This window comes from Myotis nattereri (genome assembly GCF_964212035.1).
Source record: "Myotis nattereri genome assembly, chromosome: 3".
NCBI classification, from domain to species: Eukaryota; Metazoa; Chordata; class Mammalia; order Chiroptera; family Vespertilionidae; genus Myotis; species Myotis nattereri.
The window spans coordinates 180334788-180351545 of NC_138077.1; the positions used below are offsets into that span (position 1 = coordinate 180334788).

Genomic DNA, 16758 nt, shown 5'->3' on the forward strand with positions numbered 1-16758 from the left:
TTTATTGTAAGGGACAGTCCTGTGCACTGTAGGGTATTTATTAGTCTCCCTGGCCTTAACCCATTAGATGCCAGTAGTACCCATGCCCCACTGTGACAGCCAAAAATGTCTTTAGATATTGCCAAGTGTCCCCTGGAAAGCTAAATCACCCTTAGTTAAGAACCACTGCTCTACCCTCTAGAGCAGCGTTTCTCAACCTGTGGATTGCGACCCCTTTGGGGGTCGAACGACCCTTTCACAGGGGTTGCCTAAGACCATCGGAAAACACATATATAATTACATATTGTTTTTGTGATTAATCACTATGCTTTAATTATGTTCAATTTGTAACAATGAAAATACATCCTGCATATCAGATATTTACATTACGATTCATAACAGTAGCAAAATTACAGTTATGAAGTAGCAACGAAAATGATTTTATGGTTGGGGGTCACCACAACATGAGGAACTGTATTAAAGGGTCTCGCGGCATTAGGAAGGTTGAGAACCACTGTCCTAGAGGCTACCTAGTTCAACTCACTACTGCACGGTAATAGGGTTGCCAGATAAAATACAGGATGGCTAGTTAAATTTGAATTTCAGATAAACAAGGAATAATTTCTTAATATGTCCCATATTATCACAAATATCAGAATAATGGTAGCAAGAAGTAGGAAAGGGGGAGAGCTTTGAAAGATGTTAAGATGTGGGTCAGAGATGGCTATTTGTTCCTGCTCCCCCAACATCTGTTTTCCTCTTCTTCTATGTTAATGGAACCCCCAGTTTTCATCTGGGCACATGGCCATACAGCATTAAAAAATCTTTATTTCTCAGTGACCCTTATGTCTGTGTATAGCTATGTGACTAAGTCTTCTGAACTGTATGATGTGATGTAGTCCCCCGAAAGGAATAGGACTGAGGTAGTCTATCTTGGATCATGCAGATGTTGGCAACATCCTAGGGATGACAGAGCTATAAGCCTGGGCCCCTAATTCATGGAGCAGAGAAAAGGTTCAACTATTTATCCCAATTTGTCTGGGATAGAAAGAAACCTCTACTTTATTTAAGACTGTGTTTACTTTGGGTTGCTGTTGTATTTGCCCAATCTCTATTCTGACACAAAGTGGTAAAAGTCAGGTGAAAGCTAAGATGTAGAGACTAGAGGAGATGTGGGGAGAAGAGGAAGCTACAGAGGTCTTATCATACCCAAGGCAGCATTTCTTATTTTCCTTTTTTTTCAAATTATGAGAGAAAGTTACAGAGCCCTGACCAAGTTGCTCAATTGGTTAGAGCACTGTCCCTGATACACCAAGGTTGCAGGTTCAATGCGTTGCCAGGGCACATACAAGAATCAACCAATGAATGCATAAATAAGTGGAACAACAAATTGATCTCTCTCTCTCTTTCTCTGTAAAAAATCAATAATTTTTTTTTTAGAGTTACAGAGGTAGTAAGGTGAGCCAGCTGGGCTGCACAGGCTGAGGAAACAGTTACAGAAGCAAAAGAAAGGTTCTTGAAGCTTAGGAGAGGGAAAGGCAAAGGTAATGTACCTGGGGGGAAGAAGAGGAGAAAGGAAAAGGTGGGGTGTGCTATCGGAAGGGAGAGTGCACCCCAAGGCAGCATTTTTTTGACCCCCTGCAATATTACCATTCTGGGTGGGGTCCAGGAAGCTATGCAAGCAGCTCGGAGATTTGTAGGGACCCAGGCCTCAGCAATCTCCTCTATCAACCCTCAGGCTGGCTCTGCTGAATCTGGGAGATTTTAGCTCTATCTGCTTTCCAAAGGTGTCTCCATGGTGACCAGCCCTCTAGGCAGACCCTAGAGCTGCCTGCTTCTATCAGAAATTCAGTGTCTGCTTCTGGCCGCAATTTATTTCTGTCCTTAAGATTTGGAACTGAAGACAGGCTCTATCATGCTAAGTCAGGTCACTATCATTTCTTTTTTTTTAATAGAAATTTCATTAAGTTTTTTGAGATGACACTGGCTAATAAAATTGTATAGGTTTCAAGTGTACATTTCTATAATACATCATCTATATAATGCATTGTGTGTTCACCACCCGACCCTGTGTTCATTGCAGCATTTCTTACCTGCATTCCACAAGGTTCTGAATGGCCTGATCCCTGCCTACCTCTCTCACCCTTGTCTTTATCCCTTAGCTCCAGGTACCACTAACTCCATTCAATCCAGTGTCTTCCTTCCTTAGGGCCTTTGAAGGAGCTACTACATCTGCTTAGGATCTTCCCATTTCTTTACCTCAACTGACTCTTATTAAAATTTCAGCTCTCAGCTTAAAGCCATTCCTCAGGAAATCCTTCTTAAACTCCAGAATAGGTCCAGTGCTATTTTTTGTTGTTGTTAATTCTCAACAGAGGATATTTTTTCCTATTGATGTTTAGAGAGACTAAGGAAGGGAGGGAGGGAGAGAGAGAGAAACATCGATGTGAGAGAGACACATCAATTGTCTGCCTCCCAGGTTAGGGATCAAACATGTAACCCAGATACGTGCCTTTGATCAGGAATCAAATCCGGGACCTTTTGGTCGTTGGGCTGATGCTGTAACCACTAAGCAAAAGCAGCTAAGGCTCCATGCCACTTTTAAACATGCTCATGGCTCCTTGTATTTCTTCCTGGTACTTGTAATCCTATATAATAAAAGCCTAATATGCTAAGTGTCTGGTTGTCCGGTCATCCTTCAGCCAATCAAAGCATAATATGCTAATGATATGCTAAGGCCGCTCAACTACTCGCTATAACGTGCACTGACCACCAGGGGGCAGATAGTCGACCGGTCAACCAGTCGCTATGACGTGCACTGACCACCAGGGGGCAGATGCTCCAACCTGTAGGTTAGCTTGCTGCTGGGGTTCGGCTGATCAGGAATGAGTGTGATGGGCCGGACACACCCTGGAGCCCTCCCATGGTCCCTCCCCAGTTGGCCAACCTCCCACATCTCTCTCAGGCCCTGATTGTGCTCCAGTGGGGTCCCTTGGCCTGGCTTGTGCCCTCTCACAATCCTGGACCCCTCAGGGGATGTTGGAGAGTCGGTTTCGGCCCAATCCTGCAGGCCAAGCAGAGGGACCCCACTGGTGCACGAATTCGTCCACTGGGTCTCTAGTTCTGTAATAATTGGTGTAATTATTTGGTTAATGTTTGTCTCCCCCACTATTCTCTAAGCATCATGACAGCTGGAAACGTGTGTTTTGTTCACTGATGTATCCCTAAAACCTAGTGCAGAACCTGACACATAGCAGAGCTCAAGAAATACTTGTTGATGAATGAATGTTTCTTCCAACCATACTTTTCCAGGAAGTTCCCTCATAGTCACACTCTCCGCCCTCCACTCTCTAGCCCAAATTAGAGAAGTAAATAAGAGATGGCGATGGGACCTCCCTTTCTCTGAGGACCTGGGATCAATGATGTTGAAAGAGAATGAATCATTGGGAAGGCGGGGGGAAAAGGGCACGGAAGGAGAGCTCAGCAAAAGCAAAGGCCCTTATCATATCCACAGCCAGAAATGACTCCCTTTTCAAATTCCTAACTGGTGGTCTCTGGCTTGCTAATCTACCCTAACCTACTAGCAGATTGCTAAGGAATAGGTAATGAGATTGAAGAAGACAACTAAAATATAGATGAATAATTAAGCCTTGTCAAATAGCTAAACTACTGTTGATGTAAGAAAAGTGCAAACCTGTAGAGAATTTTTATGAGTTTATTTGAACCAAACTGACAACATATATAACAGATTGCAGTTTTTAAAATGTATTTGGAATTAATGAGGTAATTTAAGTAAGATTACATGAAGGAGGTAGAAAGCAAGGAAGGGATTAGATTACAAGATTATGTGCTTTCTTAAGTGTGGTTACACCTTTGAGGAGTATTACTTCCTCATTTCAAAGGTGTGTTAACTTGAATACACAAGAATAATGGGCAGTTTGCTTAAAAACCTTTCACTGAAGAAGTTATAGGCCTGGGGTATGACTACCCAGCATGACCTGCCCTTTTTCATCCACGTTACTGAGTGCTAATATATAACCTAATAAATAAAGTATTCTGCTTAAAAGTAAAGAGTTAGTAGATAATTAAAGTGTTAGTAGAAAATCACATATTAACTACTCAAGTGCTGGCTGATAACTGAGGGATTAATTTAAAACTAAGTTTTTAGCATATACTGGTTAACCAATGACTAAGGTAAGAGTTGGAAAGGATTTAAAGTGAGGTTTTCCCTAGGGGACTCTTGCACATTAGAGGGGATTTGGAAACAGCAGAAAGCTGATAAAGCCTATAGGAATGTAGGTCTACTTGAGGCTGTAAAATCCTCAGCTGGACTCTAAACTTACGGAGAAATTGTCTGTCTTTGGTTTGCAGATAGGATTTAGGTCAGGGACAGCATGGAGCTGTTGCTCAAAATGTTTTCCATCTAATTACATTTAATTTGCTAATGGCCAGGCACTGTGCTAAAGAGAGAAAAGGGGCAGTTGCTTAAACAATGAGAATAGAGTGTGGTGAGTGAGCTGAGTGGTGTGTAATAGGAAAGGCTTAGAGCAGTGGTTCTCAACCTTGGCTGCACATTAGAATCACCTGGGAATCTTTTTAAAATCCTGATGTCTGGGCCTCCTCCTCCGGAAATTCTGTTTCTTTGTTATGGGGCGGGGCCACAGCATTAGTAACAAAGAAACAGAATTTCTGGAGGGTGAGGCCCAGACATCAGGATTTTAAAAAGATTCCCAGGTGATTCTAATGTGCAGCCAAGGTTGAGAACCACTGGCTTAGAGGGTTTGCAAAGGCTGGGTAGAAGGAAAAGCTGGTGAGTTTAGTTCCAGGTATGTTAAGTTGAATTGAGGTGTCTGTAGACATGCTCAGTAGGCAGGTTGATATCAGTCCAAAGTAGAGATTTGAGTCCAAGGCACAGATGATGGTCAAAACCATGGGGGGAAAAAAAATGAGATAGGTGCAGAAGAGTGTATGGAGTGAGAAAGGGATCAGCCTGGAACCCCAACGAAGAACAACAGGGAAGCACAGGGCAGAGGAAGAAACATGAACTGACACTGAGAAGAAAGGAACACTCAGAGAGAGGGAGAAAACCCAGAGATGACAGTGGCATGAAAACTAAGGGAAGAGAATGTGTCAGGGAGAAGATGAGGTCTGCAATGTCAGATGTGGCTGAGAGGTCAAGAAGGATAAAGCCAGAGACATGTTCACAGAGAATGTGGTTCTGAGGTTGTCCATCACAAAACTGTCTGATAACTGGGTTTCATTGTCTAGGTGTGTGTGCCCACACGAGTATATGCCGAGCTGGATCACAGAGCAGGGTGTGTAAGGGTAGTCTGGAGGCCACCGTAGAGGGGCTATGGTCAGTTCAGAGAGCCTTCATTTACTCAGGCAGCTTTGAGGACTGTTACGGGAGACTGTGAGAACTATACGCACAGTTCAAAGCTTTCATTGTCCACTGGGAAAACTGAGGGCAGAAGACAGGGAACAGTCTGCTCAGTGTGTGATTCAGGACATAGTCAGAACCCGAATCTGAATCTGCTTCTTCTAGAAGAGGGGCCCTTGGGAGAAGTAGACATGAAGTTCTTACTGGCTAATGAATTATCAGTGACTTTGCCCATCACCTCCATTTTTAGCTGCCTCTTTTTATCCATCTGTCTATCTATCTATCTATCTATCTATCTATCTATCTATCTATCCATCCATCCATCCATCCATCCATCCATCTATCTATCTATCTATCTATCTATCTATCTATCTATCTATCTGCAAATAGACCAAACAGTGGAACAACCAAACAACTGAACTGAACAACCAGTTGCTATGATGTGCGCTGACCACCAGGGGCTGTCACGGAACATGGCAGGCATCGGCAGCAGGTGGCAGAGGGCAGAACAAGGGAGGTGTCGGCCAGGGTGGGATGGCAGTGCAGGTGAGCAGGGGTACCAGACCAAGGTGGGGGCGCTGGTCCTGTCATCAGGGTGAGCCTCTGGTGGTTACTGAAAATTCTTTGCTTCCGCATGCTGCAGTACCACCTGGTGCTCGCACCCGCTGCTGGCGCCTGCCTCAGTCACTCCGCGCCAGCACGGGTGCAAGCAGGGCTGGCAGGAGCGGGGCAGCTGGCAGACAGGGGACCAGGGGCCATGGCGGGAGGGGCCAAGCAGGGGAGCGGAGGATCAGCCGAGACCTGCCCCTATGCCCATTGCAGCCTTGTGGCCCACAGTTCCTTTCAAGGTGCACGAATTCATGCACTAGACCCCTAGTATTTTATAAAAGTAAAAAATATATTTTATATTCAGAATTCAAACATTACAGTAATACTTAACAAATAAAGTGAACGACTCCTATTATCCCTACTCACCCCTTCATGGACAACCACCATTAATAGTTTGGTCTATATTCCTCCCCCCTTCTCTCACTTAACATTGTAATTTTTTAATAAAAATATTATACTTTATACTGGATTTTTTTGTGTGTGTGAATGTGTTCATTCTGTTTTGCAACTTGCCCTTTTTTCACTTTTGGACAACTTTTGTGATAGCATATAGAAATCTAATTCATTAATTTTAGTAACTATATTATTGTATCATTTGGATTTGTATCATAACTTATGGGTTGGTAATAAGTTGTGATGGGCACAAGGGTTACATTCAATTTCCACTATTATGAACATATTATTGTACATATATATTTGCATAGTTTGGGAATCTTCTAAAAGGATAAATAATGGATCAAAGGGTATGAATACTCTTTTGTTTGTTTTGTTTTATTTTTGTTGTTAATTCTCATCTGAGGATATTTTTCCTTTTTTTTTTATGACAGAGTGGAAGAGAGAGGGAAAGACAGAAACATCTATGGGTTGCCTCCTGCACAAGCGTTGACCAGGGCCTGGGCTGGGTAGGGGAGGAGCCTGCAACCTAGGTACGTGCCCTTGACCAGAATTGAATCCGGAACCCTTTGGTCTGCAGGCAAATGCTCTATCTACTAAGCCATGAACACTTTGTTTTAAAAGATATGCTAAATCACTCTCCAAAAACTTGTGCCAGTTTATTGTCCCAACAATAGTTATATAATTCCCATTTCCCTACATCCTTAACAATGGGTAGGATCATTTAAAAAATCTTTCTAACTTGAATGAAGTTGACTATCTTTTCATATTCTTATTATCCATCTATATTCTGTGAATTATCTATTCATATCTTTGGACTGTTGTTTTAGGTACTTTCGTTCAGTGAATTCTATTGAGTCTTAATGGTTGGCTTGATGAAAAAAAGGCTTGGAAGACTTTGTACCAAATTACTCACAATGTTTACCTCCAGGGAGTGAGAGTATAGAAAATGAGGGGTACATTTTCATTTTATCATGACATCCTGCATTATCTACAATGAATTTAAATTACTGTTGTAATTAAAAAAATAATACAGAGGAAAACAACAACAAATAAATGTTTGGCTTGGATTCTCATTGGCTGGAAATTCATGTTGGGTGCTAATTTTCATTAATCACAACTTATTGGTTTATATGCAAAAAAACATTTATTAAATGCCTCCTCTTGAGCTGTCACTGCTCTAGGCACATTCACAGCTCATTCATTACTCCTCACAACAGCCCTGTGAGGTAGGAATTGGCCCCGTTTTATCGAGTTCTTAATAGGCAGGAGATTATTGCTCGATATACTTCTATTTGCCACATGTTTTCATGGACTAGAAGTTCTTACTGGCTGGTGATTCATTGGTCAAGAGCTGTCATTGGCTAGGAGTTCCTGTAGGTTGATCTAAGATTCAAGTGATCAAAATACTAGAATTCTCCCCCCACAGGAGTGATGGGGTGGGTGTGATGAAGGAGAGTCATAGTCTCTTCCTTTGAAGCACCATTTGAATTTGCTTTGGTTACCCATGGAAGGTGAGGGGGGAAGGAGGAAGGGTCAGTGGGAAAGGAGGGAAAGTGCTTATAAGTCTTCTCGCTTCTTCAGGATGAGCTTCCTCACAAGTGCCGTGATCTGGGGTCTGATCTCTTCCACCGACACGGTTGGGTCCCAAGCCCCTACCACCTTTCCATCTGGGGCCACTAGGTACTTCCAGAAGTTCCAAGTGGGCTCCTTTCCAGAAGTTTCTAGAACAAAACAAAGAAGGAGAGCAAAGTGTGTGCTTCCCTGTGTACCCTCTCCCGGAGTTCCACTATCATTGTCCATTCTTCCCTTGAAGCAGTGGTTCAATTAATTAGAATTAACTGTAGGGTTTTAAAAATCCTGATGCCCAGTCCACCTCCCTAAACCATCTAAGTCAGAATCTCTGGATTCAGGCATCAGTATTTTTCAAAAGCTCTTCAGGAGATGCTAATGTGGTACCAAAGTTGGGAACTACTGCTCTAGGATTCTGTGAAGTGTTTGATAAAGCAGTATTAGTTCTTCCTTTATTAATGATCTCAAACTACTGAACAGTCTACACCCTATTCTCTAATGAAATCTAAATGGTTTCCAAATGTTCACGGACTGGTTGCATCTGAATCGTGGTGGTGGTGGTGAGGGGTGCATAAAATAAACAGATTCTTGGGCTCTGCTTCATTAGGTTTCAGGCTAATGCATTTTTAAGAGCTCCCCAGGTGCTTCCAAAGCAGGGCCAGGTTTGATCTATAACTATGGTAAACTGGGAAGGAACTAATAAAAACACACAGGGGGGGGAAAAGTAAATATTAGGATTGACCTACAGAGCAAAATTCCAATCTGCCTCAGCAAGGGGCCTTTTGTGTGCCACACTGTTGTTTCTCATTGACTTCTCCAGGTGAAGTCAATGGGGGGTGGGGAGGGATAAGAAGGCAACCGGAAGCAGGGAGTGGGAGAAGGCAAAAATGGAGTCCGGGAGAGGGGCCCCAGGGAGGAAACGGGACCATAATGACCAGCGTGGCCCATGACCCCATTTTGCAACTTTGAGGCTTCTGGGGCTGGAGAAGGGATCTATTTCTAAATACTGAGACCTGGTATTTTAGCTCAGGTTTCTCTCCCGTGGCCAATAGACTCTGACTCTGACTCAGGACAGGAAATGCCTGTCAGCCTTCTCCAGGCAGGTGGCATCCCTTCCCTGTCTGCTCCTCAGTTTCTCCAGCCTCAGTCCAACTAATTCACACTGGCTAAAATCTGAGGGCCCTGCATATGAAAACAGGATCCCAGAGATGTCTGCAAGAGTGGCTGGGGGGTGGGGGCGGTGAAAGGTAGCAGGGTGAAGATATTCTTAGGCAGGAATACCCCTCAGCTCATCCTCAAAGATTAGTGCTGGAACAGACCATCAACCCATTTCGGGGGGGTCTGGAAAGGGCCCCAGGTCACCCAGTCAGCCCGTGGCTTCTGCTGCCCAGGGAGCCATGGCCTCAGCCAACTGAGGGAAGGCAAGGGGAAGGATCAGGACTCACGGGTCAGGTACTTGAAGGCAGGATGGGCACCAGTGCCAGTCACTGCGACCTTGCTAAACATGGGGAAGGAGACACTGTAGGTGCGGCGGGCAAAACTCTCGATCTCCTTGTTGCTGTCGGGCTCCTGTTGGCCAAACTGGTTGCAGGGGAAGGCAAGCACATTGAAGTGGTGGGGCCCCAGGTCCCGCTGTAGCTGCTGCAGGGCCCGGTAGTGCTCCTCTGTGAAGCCACACTCGCTGGCCACGTTCACCACCAGGGACACCTGTTGTGGCAAAAACAAAACACGGACAGGCACAACCCAATGAAGAGGCATGCACTGGTACATTCCCGACACGCCCACCTGTGTGACTCCTCCCCTACAATTAATTCTTTCTCTCACACATGCAAGAACATAATGTACACACGTAAATGTGAGTGCAATGTTCTCACATATACACAAGCGCATGCACAGAGGCACAAATGAAATCAAACACGCAGAGCTTACAGATATGGGTGCATACACATACATGAACATTTATGAGAATAAGCACACAATATTCACAAATGGGTATGCATACACCCCATGATGCAAAGATACATTAGCACACATCACACATGCCCACAAACACACAGCACGAGCAGAGAGAGACATACACACTGAGGACCTCACATCCAGAGGTGATGTGGGAGAGTAGAAAGGTAGACCTGGGTTCAGTTTCTGGCTCAGTCAGCTAGCACTCATCACTGTAGTTGCCTGTATATGTGTCATCTCCCTTTTAAAACGTGAATACTGAGAGCAGGAGCTATGTCCACTTCACTCCAGGGCCTGCCGTATGGAAAAAGTCTCAGAAAGTGCCCGCTGAATGAATAAGTAAATGTTCACACATACACAATCACCAGTGCAGGTGGGTTTTCTTGATAAAAGGACCCAAGGTTCCCAGGACAATCCCTTTTTGTCCCTTTCCCGCCAGTAAACAAATACCACTTTCTTCTACCACTAGACTCACTTTTAAATGTATTGTTGCTTTATAATAAATTAACTGATTTATATAAATTTATTAAATTTGTTTATTTAGCACCCTTATGTGATAAATCTAAAGCTGGCTGATTGAACCTGATTATAATACTGCAACTAGGATTCTGGCACCAATGCTATGTTCTTAGCTCTTAGTTATATATTATTGAACAATTTTAAATCTTACCTTGTGTCTGGGCTTCCCAGCCCTATGTCTCTGTCCACCTTTTCAGAAGAGCCAGGATTATACCAGCTGGCTCCATAAATAGGGACATCTCCCAGGGGTAGCCTGGGGCATTGGACATGCATAGGCATGAACTGCCCAGGTTAGACATTTTGGACTGGACATTCTTTGGTGTGAAGGTGCTATTCTGTTCGTTTTAGGATGTTTAGCAGTATCCCTGATCTTTACCCACTAGATGTCCAGTATTTTTTTTTTTTTCAGAGAGAGAGGGAGAGAGAGATAGGAACATCAATGATGAGAGAGAATCATTGATCGGTTGCCTCCTGCACACCCCGCACTGGGGATCGAGCCTGAAACCTGGGCATGTGCCCTGACTAGAAATTGAATCGTGACCTCCTGGTTCATAGTTTGAGGCTCAACCACTGAATCACACCAGCTAGGTTAGATGCCTAGTCTTGACAATTAAAAATGTCTCCACACTTTGCTAAATGTCCCCTAGGTAGCAAAATTACCTCAGTTGAGAATCACTGAGCTATAACTCCTTCACCCTGCCTCCATCAGATGAGGAACAACCCATTCCCTGGGGCCACAGGCTCTTAGAACCTCCCCCATTTGCATCAGCATTTGTGATATTCTGCCTGTGGTAGTGAGAAACTGGGACCCTTAACTTCCTTCCCTAGTCAGGGGTCTTCCTCTTTCTTCTCTGCTGGATTCCCTGGGCATGGAAAGTATTAAAAAGTGCTTATTTTAAAAAAGCTTCTGCACAGCAAAAGAAACCATCAACAGAACAACAAGAAAGCCCACTGCATGGGAGAACATATTTGTCAATGTTATCTCCGGAAAGGATTTAATCTCCAAAATTTACAGGGAACTCATACAACTTAACAAATGGAAGATAAACAATCCAATCAAAAAATGGGCAAAGGACCCAAATAGACACTTTTTGAAAGAGGATATACAGAAGGTCAAGAGACATATAAAAACATGCTCAAAGTCACTAATCATCCCAGAGATGCAAATCAAACAACAATGAGGTACCATCTCACACCTGTCAGAATGGCTATCATCAATAAATCAACAAATGACAAGTGGTGGCGAGGATGTGGAGAAAAAGGAACCCTGGTGCATTGCTGGTGGGAATGCAGACTGGTGCAACCACTGTGGAGAACAGCATGGAGTTTCCTCAAAAAATTAAAAATAGAACTCCCATTTGACCCAGTAATCCCACTTCTAGGAATATATCCCAAGAAACACCAATCAGAAAGGATATATGCACCCCTATGTTCTTGGCAGCACAATTTACAATAGCTAAGATTTGCAAACAGCCTAAGTGCCCATCAGCAGATGAGTGGATTAAAAACCTGTGGTACACATGATCTCACTCATTTGTGGATTATAGAGAACAACATAGACTGATGAAAAGGGACAGACCCAAAGACTGAGAAACAGCGATCAGGCTATCAATCCCCAGAAGGAAAGTAGGGAAGGGCGGGGGTAAGGGGAAGAGATCAACCGAAGGGCTTGTATACATGTATATAAGCCAAACCAATGGACATGGACAACGGGGGGATGGGAGCATGAGTGTGCGGGGCGGGGGTGGGGGGTGGGGGGGAGGTTGGGGGTTAATGGGGGGGATGAGGACACATTTGTAATACCTTAACTAATAAAAAAACAAAACAAAAAACAAAACTGTGGTACATCTACACAATGGAATACTACACTGCTGTAAGAAAAGAAGGAACACGCACCATTTGAAACAGCATGGATGGACCTGGAGAGCATTAGGATAAGCGAAATAAGCCAATCAGAGAAAGATAACAATCACATGATCTCACTCATTTGTGGAATATAATGAACAACATAAACTGATGAACAAAAATAGATCCAGAGATCGAGAAGCATCAAACAGACCGTCAAACCTCAGAGGGAAGGCAGGGGAGGGCTAGAGGGAGGGGTAGAGATCAACCAAAGGACTTATATGCATGCATATAAGCATAACCAACGGACACAGACACTAAGGGGGTGAGGGCATGTGCTGAGGGGTAAGGGGTGGGGAGTGGCAGGGGAGAGGACAATGGGGGAAAAAGGAGACATATGTTATACTTTAATCAATAAAGAATTTTTTAAAAAGTGCTAATTTTAAACCTGCATAATGTGTGTCTGTCCACTCTTTTGGAAGGAAGGAAATCCTGCTTCTAGTTCAGGGGTGGGCAAACTTTTTGACTCGAGGGCCACAATGGGTTCTTAAACTGGACCGGAGGGCCGGAACAAAAGCATGGATGGAGTGTTAGTGTGAACTAATATAAATTCAAAGTAAACATCATTACATAAAAGGGTACAGTCTTTTTTTTCAATAGTTTTATTCATTTCAAACGGCCGGATCCGGCCCGCGGGCCGTAGTTTGCCCACGGCTGTTCTAGTTCCATGCCTGAAACCAAAATGCTTATCCTTAAAGTGGCACAAACAGACAGACACATTCAAATACACAAGCAAACAAACAAATCATACACACACACACACACACACACACACACACACCACTCAGGCCTACAAGTACATACCTTCACACTACAGTCAAGCACATTCCCAAATGGTTACCTATTCATTCATACTCAATGCTGGTCTAAATGACTGTCTTCCCAATTAGCCTGAGGGCATGCTCATGGCTATATCTCCAGGGCTGGACCCAGTTCCAAGCATGTAGTGGGAGCCAGTAATTTTTTTTTCAATTAAAAATTTATGGTGAAATATACATAATGAGCTAAAAACTATTTGCAACTGAATAAATGACAATATTGCCCAAGTGGCAGACCTAGTTTGGGGTTAACTCAGCATCATTCACAGCTTTCCTGGACTGACTTGCTGATTGCCTCTATACCTGGCGTTTACTAGTAAGGGCACGGGCTCTAGAGCTGGACTGCCTGGGTTCAAATTCTAATTCTGTCACTTAGTAACTGTGACTCTCTTTTTCTTCCAATTTCTTTCTGATCGATTACTTGGCCTCTCGCTCCCATGCATTTACCAAGGACCTAGATAGGATATTAAACCACTCAGAATTCTGAGATTACTTCTCTGAGTCATCTTTTTCTCCAGAATTTCTGTTCCTCACATCCTGGATGCCTTATTATTTCTAAAGACAAATAGACTTTGTTCTATTCTTGTCATAGCACTTATTACTACTAGGAATTACCATTTTTCTGTTCCCTTCTTCTCTCTCCTCTTTACCTCATATAAACTCTATTAAAGTGGAAACTTGTCTGTTTTGTTCACCACTGTATCCCCAGGGCTAGCCTAGTACCTAGTATACAGCAGGTGCTCAATAAGAGAGAATGAATTAATGAGTAGCAGAGCTGGTCAAGTGCGAACCTTGGGGCCCTGTGTCCTGCTGCCCTAGAGGGAAGGAGAGGCCTGAATGGAAACGGGCCCTGCTCTTCTTGTGGCTCTTTGCTCTGAGTTCTGGATAAAGCTCCTGCTGGGGCCCTCCAGACACAGGGACAGAGCACTCTACCAAGGGCTCCCACCCTGTCATCTCATTTGAAACTCACAACATGTTGGGATCACTGGCCCTAGAATTTTAAGGCTTAGAGAGTACTTCTTCACTAAAGACGGCCTTGCTTCCTGGAGAGGAATGCTGGCAGCCATTTTTGTGTGGTCCGTCCAAATCTGGACAATGGGCCCACCTCTCCCTTAGAGACCAACTCCCCACCCTTCCACACCACAGCCTCCCTTGAGAAGTGGAGGGCTCTTCATCCCACACAGTGCACCATCAAGGCCTCTGGATAGCCCCGTTTCCACCATCTCAGCCTCATGCTTTAAGCACAACTGCTTGAAGCCACACCACTCACTCCTCCACGCTTCTTGCTGTTTGCTTTGGAGCCTTGACACGGACAGCTCTCTGCTTGGCATGCTCTTCTGGAACTTGCTCAAACTCACCCTACACACTTCCTCTCGGAAGGCGCTCTGAGCTGAGATGCCCTCGTGGTAAGGAGGCAGCAGTTAGCTTGGATGGTTCTTTCATTTCACCCTGAGCTGCCATCTTAGGAGTTTGCCGAGAGTAGACCAAGTGCGGATGAAGCTTTCTCCTCCGGGCTCCCTGTGCTTTCCTGGTGCGGTGTGACCCGTACAAATAAATATACCTCCCTCTCTGGCCTCAGTGTCCTCCCTGGAGGACCTGCCTAAGGTACCCGCGCACTCCCTCTGCGCTGCACATTCATTCCCACCATGTTCTCACTGGACTCACAATCCGCTCTCCCAGTTGCAGACGTCGGAACTGGGGATGGCGGAGACAAAGGCCGTGGGGTGCTAGGGTTACTTTTTCCACCCTTGCATGACCGAGGCTGAGCTGGAGGGGGTTGGGGGGCGGGGCCGCGCAGCCAGCCTCTGGGAGAGAGAGGTCGGGACCCGCAGTCCAAAGTCGGCGTCAGGGAAAGCAGCGCCTGCTCCGCGAGTCTCAGGTTTCACTGCGCGCCAGGGCCTTGCCACGTAGCAGAACAGACCCTGAGCGGGATTGGGGGGGGGGGGGTGGGGGTGGGGGTGCCTAGCAGGGTGGGGGCTGGGAGCCGGGGCAGGGACGCGGGGCAGCCCCAGGCCCCTCGGAGCCACACCCCGCAGGACGCAGGGCCGCCGGGCGCCCCCACCAGGCCCCGCCGGGGGAGGCCCTCGGGCGGACACTCACCGACCCGCGGTACTTCTCCAGCGACACCAACTTGCCCCGGATGTTGACAGCCTTGAAGTCATAGAAGTCCTGCTCCCGCTGCGCACGGGCCGCGGCAGCCAGGAGCAGCCACGCCGCCAGCAGTGCAGCCACCATGACTCGATCCCGAGGTGGCCGCGCAGCGAGGGCAAAGCCTGGGGGGAGCGAGGTGGGGGGGGGGGGGGGAGAGGGGGGAGACCCGGCCCCGGGGCGGGAGGAGGCGGCTCCACTGCCACCCGGCTGGCCAGGCAGGACGCGCCCCTTCTCGTTTTCCTCCTCCAGCCGCGCAGAGACAGGCTCTGGATGTGTTTCCCCTCCTTACCAGGGAGCATTGGACCCCGCGCGCCTCCCTGGACCCCAAAGCCATAATTCCAGGGTTTTGAACACTGGGACCAGAATTCAGTTCACCGAGGTGGCTCTGTCTCGTTTTTGTTCTAGTGATGCAGAGACTCGGTAGGGCAAGGACGCAAACATCTGGATCTGAGCGTTAGCTTCTAATCAGCGTATTGGCCGGTAGGCTGGCCACGCCGCCGCCTTTCGGGGCCTCCGTTTCTCTGTTCCGTGGGGCTAGCCTCCCCTCTTGTAGCAGGTAGAGAGCACAGAATGGGAGCTATAGAGAAATGGACGTGAAACACTTTGCCAGCTGAGAAGCATTAAGTGATGAATGAATGGATGGTTCCAGAAAGGGATGGCAGGGAGGGAGGGAAGAGACGATCCAGGGCCTGTTGCAGGTTGGGTTCCTGGAAAGCAGATTCAGTGATGGAATTGCAGTGCAGGATGCTTATGAGGAAACACCCTGGGGACCAACACCCATGGAAGGGAGAGGCGGGGACAGGCGTGGGCAGGAGTCCAGAGCTCCCTGAAGGCCTAAGGTCAGTTTTGGCTGACTCCACAGGGACTCAAGCTAGGATGGCCCTTCAGAGTTGTCCCCAGATAAACGAAATTGGCCAGGCTTTCATATGCCTGCCTTCATCAGTCCTTGGATAGGGGGCCATCTGGGAAGAGGTGTGACAGGAGCCAAGGTGGCCCTGTCCCTGAAGGGACTGACAGCTACAGGCGTTCTACTGACAGCACTGGTGTCCTAGGTCTTCACTGACTGGGGATCTGGGCAGCACGTCATAGTGACTCCCACACTCAGAAAACCCCTACTGAGCCCCACTAAATGCCAGGTATGGAGCTGGGTGCTTGTACTACTCGTTCTCCGGGAGCTCACGGGCTACCATGAGAGAAGCCAGGTACTCGGGATTTTGTGTAATGAAGTAAGGGCTAAGCACTCCTACTGTCACGTAGCAAATACTTCTTGAGCATCTGTTCTACACCAGGTTCTGCTGTAGGTGCCTCTTATGCAGTAATGAACAAGACCATGTGGTTCCTGCCTGGCGGGGGGTGTGGTGGGGGGGGTGGGGGGGGGGAGGCTGTCACAGGTATTAAGTAATTCATAAATAGCTCTAAAATTACTGTTGTGGTAAGTACCACCTAAACTAGCCTTGGGTATGGGGTGGGGCAGGG

At 46.2% G+C, this 16758-nt stretch overlaps 1 protein-coding gene across 1 annotated transcript; it reads right to left on the reverse strand.

Annotated features, from left to right (window-relative positions):
- Positions 1 to 6444: 6444 nt before the first annotated feature.
- On the reverse strand, positions 6445 to 15393 carry GPX7 (glutathione peroxidase 7). Its single transcript, XM_081088161.1, has 3 exons — positions 15232 to 15393; positions 9379 to 9640; positions 6445 to 8085 (listed from the first exon to the last, which is right to left on the reverse strand). Exons 1-3 carry the CDS (start codon positions 15364 to 15366, stop codon positions 7922 to 7924), a joined length of 561 nt encoding a protein of 186 aa, XP_080944287.1. The 5' UTR covers positions 15367 to 15393; the 3' UTR covers positions 6445 to 7921.
- Between the last annotated feature and the right edge of the window lie 1365 nt (positions 15394 to 16758).

Excerpts from the sequence above, each read along its gene's own strand:
- GPX7 (XM_081088161.1), bottom strand. The coding sequence starts at position 15,366 with ATGGTGGCTGCACTGCTGGCGGCGTGGCTGCTCCTGGCTGCCGCGGCC. Across the intron at positions 9,641-15,231 it reads TGGAGAAGTACCGCGGGTCG|GTGTCCCTGGTGGTGAACGT; the intron begins GTGAGTGTCCGC and ends TTGCCACAACAG. Across the intron at positions 8,086-9,378 it reads TGCCTTCAAGTACCTGACCC|AAACTTCTGGAAAGGAGCCC; the intron begins GTGAGTCCTGAT and ends GTTTTGTTCTAG.